General features: G+C 41.9%; 1 protein-coding gene across 6 annotated transcripts in view; it reads right to left on the reverse strand.

Annotated features, from left to right (window-relative positions):
• The window catches only part of ASB15 (ankyrin repeat and SOCS box containing 15), a 41,923-nt gene that overhangs the window by 11,406 nt on the left and 16,348 nt on the right, over positions 1-14,169 (reverse strand). For 5 of the 6 annotated variants that reach the window (XM_033958057.1, XM_033958060.1, XM_033958055.1 and 2 more), the window contains exons 3-6: positions 11,286-11,341; positions 11,070-11,201; positions 7,230-7,388; positions 4,876-5,121 (exon numbers count right to left, since the gene is read on the reverse strand). In XM_033958057.1, the coding sequence (XP_033813948.1) occupies positions 4,876-5,121; positions 7,230-7,388; positions 11,070-11,201; positions 11,286-11,341 (593 nt within the window). The remainder of the gene's footprint in view (positions 1-4,875; positions 5,122-7,229; positions 7,389-11,069; positions 11,202-11,285; positions 11,342-14,169) is intronic. The other variant, XM_033958054.1, reaches the window with a different exon arrangement.

The following is a 14,169-nucleotide window of genomic DNA, read 5'->3' on the forward strand; positions in this document are numbered from 1 at the left end:
GTTACAAACCAAGCAAATACTCAGTTGTTCGGTTCAGTATTTAATACTTGATGAAGAATGTGAGCTGAAATTTAGCAGCAATTAGATCTCCCACCTGGATTGGCATTGAGAGAGTGAGAATTTTTTTCAACAGAAGGATCAGTTTTATTTCCCCCCTGTTTTAATAGTTTATTTTAAGAACATAAACATAAGAACTGCGTACGTTCTGGTTCAGCAGGAACTTGTCTAACTTTGTTTTGAATCCCTGGAGGGTGTTTTCCCCTATAACAGTCTCCGGAAGAGCGTTCCAGTTTTCTACCACTCTCTGGGTGAAGAAGAACTTCCTTACATTTGTACGGAATCTATCCCCTTTTAACTTTAGAGAGTGCCCTCTCGTTCTCTCTACCTTGGAGAGGGTGAACAACCTGTGTTTTATCTACTAAGTCTATTTCCTTCATTATCTTGAATGTTTCGATCATGTCCCCTCTCAGTCTCCTCTTTTCAAGGGAGAAGAGGCCCAGTTTTTCTAATCTCTCACCCTACGGCAACTCCTCCAGCCCCTTAACCATTTTAGTCGCTCTTCTCTGGACCCTTTTGAATAGTACTGTGTCCTTCTTCATGTATAGTGACCAGTGCTGGACACAATATTCCAGGTGGGGGTGTACCATGGCCCAGTACAGCGGCATGATAACCTTCTCTGATCTGTTTGTGATCCCCTTCTTAATCATTCCTAGCATTCTGTTTGCCCTTTTTGCCACCGCCGCGCATTGTGTGGACGGCTTCATTGAGTTGTCAACCAATACTCCAAAGTCTCTTTCCTGGGGGGGGGGGGGGGGGGCACTCCGAGTACTGCACTGGACATCCTGTATTCATGTATAAGATTTTTGTTACCGGCATGCATCACCTTACACTTATCCACATTAAACCTCATTTGCCATGTCATGGCCCATTTCTCGAGCGTGTTTATGTCACGTTGCAGATCTTTGCAATCCTTCTATGTCTTCACTACTCTGAATAACTTTGTATCGTCTGCAAATTTAATCACCTCGCTCGTTGTACCAATTTCCAGGTCATTTATATGTTGAAGAGCACGGGTCCAAGCACCGAACCCTGCGGCACTCCACTCGTGATGCTTTTCCAGTCTGTTTACCCCCACTATTGTCTGTTTACCCCCACTCTCTGTTTCCTATCTGCGAACTAGTTTTTAATCCACTTGAGTATTTCACCTTCGATTCCATAGCTCGCAATTTTTCGAAGTACTCGTTCATGCGAGACATTGTCGAACGCCTTCTGAAAATCCAGATATACAATGTTGACCCTTATCTGTTTTATTTCCAAGTTCTTTATTTATATTTGAAGGAGAAAAACGTCACTAGGACACCTGGTGGAACATTAGTTCACAGTCAGAGTTTTAAGCAGAGAATGATATGGGGACAAAGTTTGTCCCTCTGCCTGCCCTGTCCCTGCAGGCTCTGTCCCCATCCCCGCCGCAACCCCGCGGATTCTGCTTTCATTTGCACAAGCTTCTAACATTTATGATTTTATATTTAAATCTTTTTATTAAAGCATAAATAGGGACAATATTCTGTGCAACTGTTTATAAATCACAAATAGAGCCTTCCATTCCGATCTGGTTTTGGTACAACCTTTCCAAAGATTCAGTTGCCTATGTTTTTTTACATCATCTGGGAAGGTAATTGGATTGTCTTTCAAACATGGGTGTACGAGTAGAAGAGAACCTAAATTGTGTAGTGGATGAACAGGAAAATAAGTGTTTATTATAAGTATTGGAAATGTTCGTTGATGCCAGCAATGATGGATGAATGTGTCACAGTAACAGTAAAATGCTTAACCCTTTCAGGACCAAGGGACATATTTGTCCCATAACTTTAAAATCCTATAAATTTTGATTGGGATAGTCTACAGTTCTAAATTTGATATGTACGGATTCCATATGATACTGCCTTTATGTAAACAAACTGGTTCCGACATTCATTCATTAGCGTCGTTGCCAGATTGACGAGAAGATTCACTTGCCACACTGTCCATAAGCCAGAAGTTTGATTTTTTTTTTAAAAATAATGATATTTCACAAAAAAAATCAATTTTTTGGCATCTGCAAGCCCTTTTTACCATAAAAATGTCATCAAAACCACAAAAATTGGCCTACGATCCTTATGGTCCTGAAAGGGTTAAGCAGCAGGGCAGATGATGGAAGGGTGTTGCAGATGGTAGGAGTCTGATCAGCAGACAAGATTCTTGTTGCCACATCAAAGGCAGATAAGGCACAAATGATGTCATTCAACAGTAGCTCATTTAAATCCAAAAGCAGTTTTTCTAATCACTGAACTCAAATAATCACTGAACTTAAATAATAATAATAGCTCAAAGCAATTCCATTCCAAGCTGGGAGCAGTTAATCTGTCAGATGACTGGAGTACAGCTTCTCCAGAACTGAGGTTAAGACCATTTTATTTTGCACTGTGCTGAGGGTATTGAGAGCTGCTCTGTATCATGGGCCAGTGGAGTATGGAAGTCTGTTGCACTTTAGGGGTTTCCATCCTTGTGGATTGAGGTTTGGTTTGCTAATGGGTCAATTATTGTGTCTGCGTCATTTGTGTACAAATTTGGAGGGGTTTGGATATGGGTCTGAGTAACTTGAGCGTAGATTAGACAGGGGATATCCAAGGGGGGGGGCAGTGGAGTTGGCTTTTTTGGGGGTACAGGTTGCACAGCGGGAGAGTGTTCATGGGAGTGGGGATCATCTGGCTTGGGTTTTGCCCTTCTCATCTTTGGCAGGAGGAATTGGTGTGTTCTATCAGGAAGTGTAGGCGTGTTCTTCAGTTGTGTTCAGTTTTGGCTGCTTCTCTGCCCTGCTGCTTATTCAACAGTAGTTCATTTAAATCCAAAAGCAGTTTTTCTAATCACTGAACTCAGCTGTCAACTGTGTAAGATGAGACTAGCATCAATATGTAAAATCTTAACACAAGTTTTTAGAGAATTTTATGCTACTGTGAACTGCTTTGTATGCTCTCTTAGAATGAAAAGGTAGAATACCAATGCTTTTAATGAAATGAAATGAAATTTAAAGAGTATACAAATGCATGAGATGGCACACTGGGAGAACAGGTCTACAGGCCGAGTACCAGGGATATGAATGCAGCAATATTGTATAACATGTTTGCGATTCCAGCCTCGATTTCCTGTAGATGTTTTGTAAGTAGAATGAAGTGTACCTACAAAGAAAATTATGATGTTGAGAAAGTTCACTGTAGTAACTTATGGCAGGGGTGGAAATGCAGGGGGAGGGAGAATCATGGGAAATAAAGGAGAGGATACAACGTTTTAAAAAAATACGACTTTGTCACATATTTATTAGGGCTCTTTACTATGTTTAGGTACATAACAAGCCTGTGTGCATCATCTAGTTATTCAAATCACTCATGTTATACCCTAAGACTATGCCACCTGTTATCGTACAATCACTGACCTGTTGAGTGTTGTATTGTGTTTAAAGTATGTAGTTCTCAGGTTTCCAATAAAAATGATTAAAATAAAGAAGAAAGTGAACAAAACCTGAAAACCAGTTTGCTCACCAAGGATTTACATAACAACATCCATACTGGGTCAGACCAATAGTCCATCTAGCCCAGGGGTCTCAAAGTCCCTCCTCAAGGGCCGCAATCCAGTCGGGTTTTCAGGATTTCCCCAATGAATATGCATGAGATCTATGTGCATGCACTGCTTTCAATGCATATTCATTGGGGAAATCCTGAAAACCCGACTGGATTGCGGCCCTCGAGGAGGGACTTTGAGATCCCTGATCTAGCCCAATACCCTGTTTCCAACCATGGCCAATCCAGGTCACAGTACCTGGCAGAAACCCAAATAGTAGCAATATTTCATGCTACTAATCCAGGGCAAGCAATGGCTTCCCCCATATATATCTCAATAGCATACTATGGACTTTTCCTCTAAGAACTTGTCCAAACCTTTCTTAAACCTAGATACACTAATTGCTGTAACCATCTCCTCTATCAATGAGTTCCAGAGCTTAACTATTCTTTGAGCAAAAAAAAAAATAAATATTTCCTCCTATTTGTTTTAAAAGTATTCCCATGTAATTTCATTGAGGGTCCCATGGGTTTTGTACTTTTGGAAAAGGTGAAAAATGGATTCACTCTTACTCGTTCTACACCACTCAGGATTTTGTAGACCGCAGTCATATCCCCTTTAGACATCTCTTTTCCAAGCTGAAGAGCCCCATCCTCTTTAATCTTTCCTCATACGAAATAATTTCCATCCCCTTTATCATTTTGGTCGCTCTTCTAATTCCACTATATCCTTTTTGAGATACGAAGACAAAACTGTGTGATATACTTAAGGTGGAGATGCACCATGGAGTGATATAGAAGCATTATAATATTCTTGGTCTTATTTATCATCTCTTTCCTAATAATTTCTAGCATCATGTTTGCAGAAGATTTCAGTATCTATAATAACATCCAGATCTATTTCTTGGGTGCTGACTCCTAAGGTGGACTCTAGCATAAGGTAAATACGATGTGGAATATTCTTCCCAATGCAAATTATTTTGCATTCTTCCACATTAAATCTCATCCATCCAATTTCCTAAGGTCTTCCTAAAATTTTTCACAGTCCTCATGTGTTTGGACAGCTTTGAATGGTTTTGTGTCATCTGCAAATTTAATCACACCTCACTTGTTATTCCAATTTTCAGATCAATTATAAATATCTTAAGCAGTACCGATCCCAGTACAGATTTTGATTTTCTGCAACTTCTGGAAGGGAAAATATTAATTCCAAAATTCCAAAGAGGACATGAAATTTCAAGAATAAGGGGGGGGGGGGGGTGTCCCTGTTTCCTGTGCTTACCTTTATGAATCAGGTGTTCAAGAACATCACAATGGCCATATTCAGCGGCAGTGCCGAGCGGGGTCACCCCATAGCCATCTTTCAGGTTGGCATTCCCTCCATTCTTCAGAAGAAGAGTCATGATATCTTTCCGGCCCAGTTTAGCTGCCTCGTGCATAGCAGACCATCGTTTTGCACATGGCTGGTGGATACTGCTGTTGTGTTTAATCAGAGTGGATGCCATTTCATATATTCCTCTATTTACAGCTTGGAAATACAAAGAATATGTTATCAAAATAAAATGGCTACATGTTTTAAAGAACTATGAAGACAGATTTCTTCATAAGGCTAGAGGGCTATTGAAATGATTCAACATCTGAAAGAGAAGCAGATCGGAAGATATGGTTTTCAGGTTTCCTGAAGACTTCAAGTGCTAGTAATTAGTATTCTGGGCAGCACCATTCATGTTGTAATGGAAATACTTTGGAACAAGCAGCAGTTTTCGGACCTATTGGATAGACCACATATTTTGGCTCTAGTATTATATGACAACGTCCAAAGTAAAAAAAGAAAGATTACTATTATTATTACTGAAATTATTATCAGAAGAAAAAGTAAAAAAGCAATTTGTTCAGGTACACTGGCAGCGGTTGATTCATACGAGGGGGTGCTGAAAAGTTCTCAGCCCAACCAAGAAGAGAATGGAATGGATATGGTTCAATGAACATAGAATTTCATTTCTGCAAATTGGCACTTAAAGAAATAACATAACACTCTTTTCAGCTACAGAGGCAAAATAATGTTCAGAATTTAGGAAGCTACTTAGTTGAGCTGAGAACTTCTCATACATAGCCTAGAACTGTACTTCCTGAAGTGTGGCCTTTAAGAGTAATGAAATGCAGGTTGGGGTTGCTGCTTGCACCATAAACGTTAATGAGGTATGGGGGAAGGGAGGGGGCACACATATGTGGCTGGAGGTGGGGGGGGCATCACCGCCTCGGGCACCTCTCACCCTCTCTACGCCACTGCCTTCTAGGCTGCCAGGTTCAATATTGCACCTGCTGACTCCTAGCTGCAGACTTGCATCAACTACAGCTAGGGATCAAGCAGCTATTTGGTCTTTTTAGGGAGGAGGAGATGGAAAAGCGTGTTCTGTAGTTGGGGGCTCTCTTTGGTTTGGAGGGAAGGGGCAGTGTGTAGGTCTTGGGGAGATCTTTATTGGTTGCAGGAGTGAAAAATAATTCCTGCTCAAAGTTTCTTTATTTTCCCACAAGTAAACACAAACTGTGTTCTTCGTTTTGCATAATAATGAGGTACTTTGTATGCATTATTCAATACAGTACTTTGAATGTTTTCAAGGAAACATATAATTAAATGATATAAATAAATAAAATGATTAATAAACTAGTGTTTCAGCCCGTTACATTAACGGGTGCTAGTAGATATATATATAAAAGGTTATTTTAGTGTTAAAAGTGGGACTTGTGCTAAAACTGCAAGAGCTACTGATCAAATCATTTCCTCTAACCGAAACAGCAAACCAGAAATTGCTGGCTCAAGTCCTGCTGTAGGTGTGTTAAGTAAACTTCTTCAGTGTATCTGGGGTGGGTTAATTTAGCCTCCCAATTGTTTTGAATAGCTGACTGCTATGAAATGAATTGTACTGGAATGAAATGAGAGAAAGTGGCTTAATTATAGCCAGGGCGCCTGGCTGCAACTGTCCCAGTCCATCTTTAAAGGCCACCTCCTTAAAAGCCCACTTCGGCGGTTACGACTCCCGCCCGCGTGCCCAGAGGTCGGCTCGCACAAGCCCCAACGGCTCCTTTCGGCTGTGCTCGCACCCCGCGTCTCCTCTTCCTCATCGACATGGCGGGCCCACTGCCGCCTCCCTCCCTGTCCCTGGCGCCAACCCCCCGCTACCAGGAATGGATCCTAGACACTCGACTCGCCGACCTGGAGCGCATCATCAGACACTTGACTCGCCGACTTGGAGCGCATCTGGAACTTTGTCTGGCTGTGTGTGGTAAGCGCGCATGTGCACTCTGCCAGTCACGGAACTACAGATCAGGCAACACAGCGGTGCGAGTGCACATGCACGCTTAGCGTTTTATTATAAGAGACTAGCTCATGTTACAGTAAATAAACATGCTCTTAAATTAAAATAAGATGCACTTTTTCCATTTAATGTGTCTTTTTTTGGGGGAAGGGGAGCAAAAATCATGCATTATTCCCTTAATGTATGTTTGTCACTACCCCACTTCTATAAGTACTGCACAGACAATACACACTTGCTATTGTTTCCGATGCCTCTCCTACCAAGACAGAGAACTCTAAGGTCAAGCACACAGAACAGAAGAAAGCAATGTGGCTGTTACCGATGAGAAGAGGAGATTCTCCTTTACTGTTCTTTGTGTCGGGCCAAACTCCTTTGTCCAGCAGCACTGTCACATTATCTGTACGGCCAGCTTTTGCTGCCAGAGTTAAGGGGGTCTCGCCATCATTTGTCTTCTGCTCCCAAATTGTTTTACCTGATGCTATAGAAAAAAATATGGATGAACCCCACCCCACCAAAAAATATGAAACACATCTATAAAAGATACACATTAAAAAGTATTATTTACATATAGGTATATCTGAAAATGACCTTTTCACGCTGTTGGTTTCACCTAGAATATTTGTAGGTCTTGAAATTTTTTAAGTAGGTTTGTCCATTGATTAAAATTTTTAAGCGTGTGATTAATCACATCCAACATCTCTCTTTTCTCCCTTTACTATCCAGCATCACTTCTTCTCATTTTCCCCAGTATTGCCCCATCTCTCCCCCACTACACACTACCATCACTCTATATCACCCCACCTCTCTGTCTTTCCCCCACTCCAAACCATCTAACATGGATCCATCTCTCCTCTACCAGTATCATCTAGCTGTGTCTGTCTCCTTTTCGTGTTCGCTCACATGGCCAGGCTGCTGCTGCTTCTGGTCTGCACTGTGGCAGGTTGACATGAGGACATTGCCATGTAGTGCTGCTGCTTCTGGCTCTGCTGCTCTCAGAAACAGAACGTGACATCGGGCTCTGATATCACTTCCTGTTTATGGGATTGGCAGAGATAGTGGCAGAGAATAAAAGGCAATGTCCCCAAACATGCCAGTCTTCTGTTATTTGTTGCTGAATGGCCAATGCGCAGACCAGGAGAAGCAGCAGGCCAGCCATGAGTGAACAAGAAAGAAGACGCTGGATGATGGCGGTAGGTGGAAAAGACGGGGCCACACTGGATCATTGGGAGATGGGGAACAGATAAGATGAAGCTGTTATCGTGCATTAACACTTTAATGCACTAATTACATTATTAATGCAATAAATGTGCAACCCCACTTTTAAGGGCTAGTTTCATAACAGGACACCAAAGTGAAACGCCCCAAAAGATGCCTATTATATAACCTAGTTCATAAAAGTAACATCTAGGTATCTATGTGCTTTTATAAAACAGATACATACAATTCCCCTAATATTTAGCAGGACTTAGTCAGCTGGAAATGGTGCCCAGCTGGCTAAGTCCCATTTGGCCAGTAATCCGCTGATGTTCAGCGGGAGATAGTTGGCTCTCTCTCATTGAATATCTGTCTCATCAGCTAACTTGGTGAACGGCTAAGTTGTGTGAAATAGCCAGTCACTGCCTAAAAAGCAGTTCTATCTTTGACCATTAGCCTTAACCGGCCAGCCGATGAAAATCGTCTTTGGCGGCTAAGTGTGAGCTGCAGAACTTCGACCCAGATAGTCAATACCAGTGACTCTGGCACTGAATATCCGAGATCACCGCCAACATGGTTTCAATATTGGGCCCAAAGAACCCGGCAGCAAACACATTCTCTTGCAAAAATTTACACCTGCTCTAACCCCCCCCTTTTACGAAGCCGCATTAGACTTTTTTTTTTTTATCGCCAGCTGCGATGGTATTAGCTCCGACGCTCATAGAATTCCTATGAGTGTCAGAGCTAATACCGCTGTGGCCGATGATTAAAAAACCTAACACAGCTTCATAAAAGAGGGCCTACATGGGCTATTTGAAAATTGTTCATGCTGTGTTGCAGAACATCACATATAGGTTTTTTTTCTTTCTTTTTTTTAATTAATAGTTTTTACATTTTGATGTAGGATAGGATTGGTTAGTATGTTTTATGCAATCTGATTTTTATATGTATTTATGTAGTTGTTATAGTGTTGGTCTTGGTGTGTTTTGTATGATAAATGTTATGTTTTATTTTGTATGTTAACATGGATAAGAGCGGACAATAAGTAAACAAACAAAATTACAATCCTTATAGAATAGCAAACAGGAATTGGATACATAAATTAGGAATCAACGCTAAACCCAATAATCAAATATTATCCCTCTAGCCCACATTTTACTCAAGAAATAATACGTATATTAAGGAAATAATAGGAGCTCTTAATAATATACTTAATCAACAATAGAAATAAACCTAAGACTCCATTATGGTCTGGTGACAATTATTACACTCCTCAAAAAAAGAAGTCAGATAGAAATTAACTCTGCTGTTGCTCAACCAAACGTAAAAATTGTTCATTTTTTTTTTTTTTCTTACAATGTAGCACAGGTGTTTCCGGGGCAAAGTTAGGTCAGGGGAGACAACATGCAGAATTGTCAGGGTTTAAAAAGTATGTGTGTTTTGATCAGAGAAGTAGCTACAGAGAAAGCAAGAAGAAATGTTCTGAAGCACAGAGTGTGCAACATACAGCCCACCTGTGCTTGGGAAGTGACCCACTTTAAATATTTAGCCCAAAACAAACACCCCCTTTTTTACCTAATTCGCCAGTATGCAAACATTTGAAGCGTTGCAGACTATAAAGTCACAGTATCAGAAGAGATTCACTGATTTCAATAAGCATATATCATACCAAACAGGATAAAATATGCATGAGGCCCCTACAGACATGGCTTTCTGATCATGTGGCCCACTATTGAAAAAGCTTGGATGCCCCTTTTTTATGGCAATAAACAATTATCAGTGCATAAATTCATTGGGTTCCCTTCAAAGTACTCTCTTTCACTACGTATACACTTTTTCCACTGTCTTTCCTGCAGTCCCTCACAGAATTGAATGTGTGTGCCATGTAATATACCGGTCATGCACACGCAGGGCCGGATTTTCCTATAGGCTAACTAGGCTTCAGCCTAGGGCCTCAAGATCAAGAGGGGCCTACATTGTTAGCAAAATTAAAATTACACTATTCTAAAAACAGTGAACAGTAAACACTGAACCGAAAATAAGGAGAAATTCTATGCATATGACTAATAAACAAACATAAAAATGTATTGGTTAAGATCAACGCGTTTGGCTCATTGGGTCTGTTCGTTTGTATATACTAGATTGCACCAAAGTATAGTTCATACGTTCACTGATTGCTATGGCAAATATTGACGTGTCTTATGCTACTAAGCTCTGGTTTGTTCTTGCATCAATAAAGTGCAGATTAGCGTAGATTGGAACAGACAAACGAACAGACCTATTGATATCCCGACGTTCGGTTATATTCGTGTTACTTCGATAATATGAAACACGTGTTAATGTTATTAGAAAAGATTCTTATTTTAGGATTGCGTACACGATCATTTGATTCTCGCCTTTTGAGTTCAGTAGGTTCAATACTTTAGTGAAGTGTTTATAGACTTTTGAAAAAAATTTTTGTGACAATATCTTCATTTCGCGGAATTCTAAGTAAGTTCTTAACATATTTTTTAATTTGCATATTTTAAAATGTATATTACGTGCTTTATTTTATATTTTCATGATTATATAATAAATAATAAAATCCTAGAGCGCGCATGCGCTGTTGAAATATCGTGAGTCCTGGTGGCATGAGGTGTGCTTCTGTGTCACTCCTCACGGCGCCTGCGCCAGCGACTCATCAAAATTCAGCCGTTGGTGGGGAATCCGAATTGCACACGTGCTCCAGCTCCGGATCGGATCCCGCTGCTCCTCTCTCCCCCCCCCCACCCCTTTCCCGGCTCCGGAGGGGAATCGGTCTCAGCCCCGAGTGATGTATTTTATTATCTCTTATGTAATTTACAAACTTAAAAATGGGAGGTGAAAGGGCATCATAAGTGGAATAGCCTAGGACCTCTTTTCATCTAAATCCGGCCCTGTGCACACGGCACACACTAGTTGTCTGTACACATTGCTAGTCACATACCATCGAGCACTTCTTCAAGTATTTGTTGAATGGGCTGAACTGCAGCTTCATGCAGCGGAAACCATCCTCTTTTGTCAGCTTCATCAATTGCATATTTATATTTTAAGCAGTTTTGAAGCTCAGATATGCTACCTAAGGAAAATGATAAGTTTGGTATAAATGTAAAATGATTTTATTCCATCTTATCCAATATATTGATAGAACTATATGTCATACCTTGCTGTATTGCTGCCACAAGTCTCCTATTTTCTGTACTGACAGGTACAAACCTACTGAAGGAATATCACAAGATGAGTGAATTCTGGTTATCTATAATTATGTAAACCTATGTAATAAAGATATCTACCGTGTTTCCCCGATGATAAGGCAGGGCCATCAAATAAGACATCAAATAAGACAGCCCCCCCTTTTTAGAAAAAATTGTAAAATAAGGCACCCCCCCCCCCCCCCGCAAATAAGCCACCCACCGATACCTGCGCTTACCCGAATCGGGTGGTACAGTGGGTGACTCCGTGTGGTCCCTCCGTCTACCGCGGGGGTCGGCAACCCGTGGCTCCAGAGCCGCATGCGGCTCTTTTCCACCTTTGCCGTGGCTCCGGTAGTGTGTCACGCAGGCATGCAACTTACAAGTCCGGCGTCGCGGCGGGAAATAGCCATGCTGAGCAGTGAGCTCAGCACTACACAGATGAAAGCCTTGCTTGCTGATTGTTATTTGTAGGAGGTTTCCACGTTTGTTATGAAGTCTTAAAGAATCAGTTATTGTGGTTGAATTATAAGTTGGATTGTTTGTGCTTCACTCAGCCGCCGTTGAGCTGCCGAGTTTAAAGTTTCCCGGCAGGGGCTGGGGGGCGGAGCAAGCTCGCACGCCCGGCCCAGCAGTAAGATCAGCGTCGGCGCGGCTGGTTAAAGCAGGGAAGGCAGCCGCTGCAAGAGACGTCCCGTCGGGTTGGTCCGGGGTCGCGAGGGCTGTCACTAAGCAGCAACGGCTGCAAGATGACTCCTCCGCTCGAGCCGCCGAGTTTAAAGTTTCCCGGCGGGGGCTGGGGGGCGGAGCAAGCTCGCACGCCCGGCCCAGCAGTAAGATCAGCGTCGGCGCGGCTGGTTAAAGCAGGGCAGGCAGCCGCTGCAAGAGACGTCCCGTCGGGTTGGTCCGGGGTCGCGAGGGCTGTCCCTAAGCAGCAACGGCTGCAAGATCCTGTTGGATCCTGTGATTGGTCTAGCCATTGATGCTGAGAAAGCCTTTGACCGAGTGGAGTGGCCATTCTTATTCCGAGTACAGAAATGGTACAATTTTGGTCCTTTCTTCACAAATTGGATAGAAACACTATATAAACAACCCACAGCCCGTATTCTGATTAACAACTCTCTCTCCAACAAATTCCCCCTTCATAGAGGCACCCGTCAAGGCTGTCCCCTTTCACCATTGTTATTTGACTTAGCGTTGGAACCTCTCCTGTCAGCTATCCGACAATGTCCCCTAATTAAGGGTATCCCCTCGTCCAGTCGAGACATTAAATTAGCAGCCTATGCTGACGATGTCCTTCTCTTTCTCAGAGATCCTCTTGTCTCCTTGCCCCATCTTATTAACACTGTTTCTCAATACTCTCAACTCTCTGGATACTCTGTTAATTGGGAGAAATCAGAGATCTTTCCTCTCAATGACCATATCTCCTCCTCAGATCTGGCTCAATTTCCTTTTTCATGGTCACAGGGAGCTGTGAAATATTTAGGGGTCCTAATTCATAAAGATCCAGTACACGCCCAGGATTTGAACATATCCAAAATCAAAAATTTAGTTTCAAATACTACAACTCGTTGGTCCCCACTTTATTTGTCATGGTGGGGTAGAATAGCCTCCATTAAAATGACTTTAGCCCCGCAAATTAATTACACCCTTTCCATGCTTCCCCTCCTATGCCAGAAAAAATTATTTCATTGGCTCAATATGAAAATCTCTGAATTTATTTGGAACAAGAAAAAACCCCGTATTGCTCTCGCCAAGCTGAAGGCCTCTAAGATTAATGGCGGATTAAATTTACCAGATTTTTATTATTATTATATCGCATCTTTAGCCAAATATGGAGCTTATTGGATCGTTAATTCTAATCCTCAGGATCAACCAGCATGGTTTGAAATGGAACGCTTTTTATGTGCACCACTGTGCGTTTCCTGCTTCCTTACGGTGTCAGTACCTAGACACTTGAGAAAGTATTCCTTGTTGATTGCAACGCAGCATGCTTTTCATCTTCTAGATGCAACAGCTGAGATCTCTGTTAGTGAAAGCCCGCTCATGTCCCTTTGGAATAACCCTAAAATTCAAAATAAAGGTAGATCCCTCTCATGGAAAAAGTGGCAACGGGCGGGAGTCGAGTTTGTTCATCAATTGATCTCCTCCACCTCAATCGTTCCTTTTGATATTTTTTGTTCTGCATATTCACTTCCATCCTCTATACACTCCCAATGGCTCATGCTTACTGGAATACTGTCTAAGGTACATATGCGCCATGACTTTATGACCTCTATCCACACTGTTCACCACTGGTCTACTCTGGCCTTAATGAAGGGTAGAGCGATATCTCTTTTTTATAGTATTCTAAGGGATCACTCTTTCACCTTTTCACCTCAATCAATGAACCAATGGGACTCGATTCTGCAGACTACGCTTTCTGGTATAGATTGGGAACTTTTCTGGTCCTCCACAAACCGTCCTCTCCTATCTTCCAGAGTCTCGCAATCAATGTTCTTCGTTATGTGGAATGCAGTATGGACCCCATATCGCATGTGGAAAGCGAAGCTAAAGCAAGACTCCACCTGCTGGAACTGTTTGAAAGAGTCTGGAACTCTTGATCACATGCTTTTTCATTGCACTATAGTCCACTCCTTCTGGATTCGTATTTGGGACACTATAAAATCTATTACTAAGTGTTCAGAAGAGATTTCCATGGACATTGTAATTCTTCGTTCTCAACACCCTTGTTTTACACAAACAAACTGCCCACCTAAACTCATTGATGCCATGTTTGTAACAGCTCTTATGCATATTCTGAAAAATTGGAAATCATCCTCGCTACTTGACTACACCTTTTGGTGGAACTCTCTG

Source organism: Geotrypetes seraphini, chromosome 9 (genome assembly GCF_902459505.1).
Source record: "Geotrypetes seraphini chromosome 9, aGeoSer1.1, whole genome shotgun sequence".
Taxonomy (NCBI): Eukaryota; Metazoa; Chordata; class Amphibia; order Gymnophiona; family Dermophiidae; genus Geotrypetes; species Geotrypetes seraphini.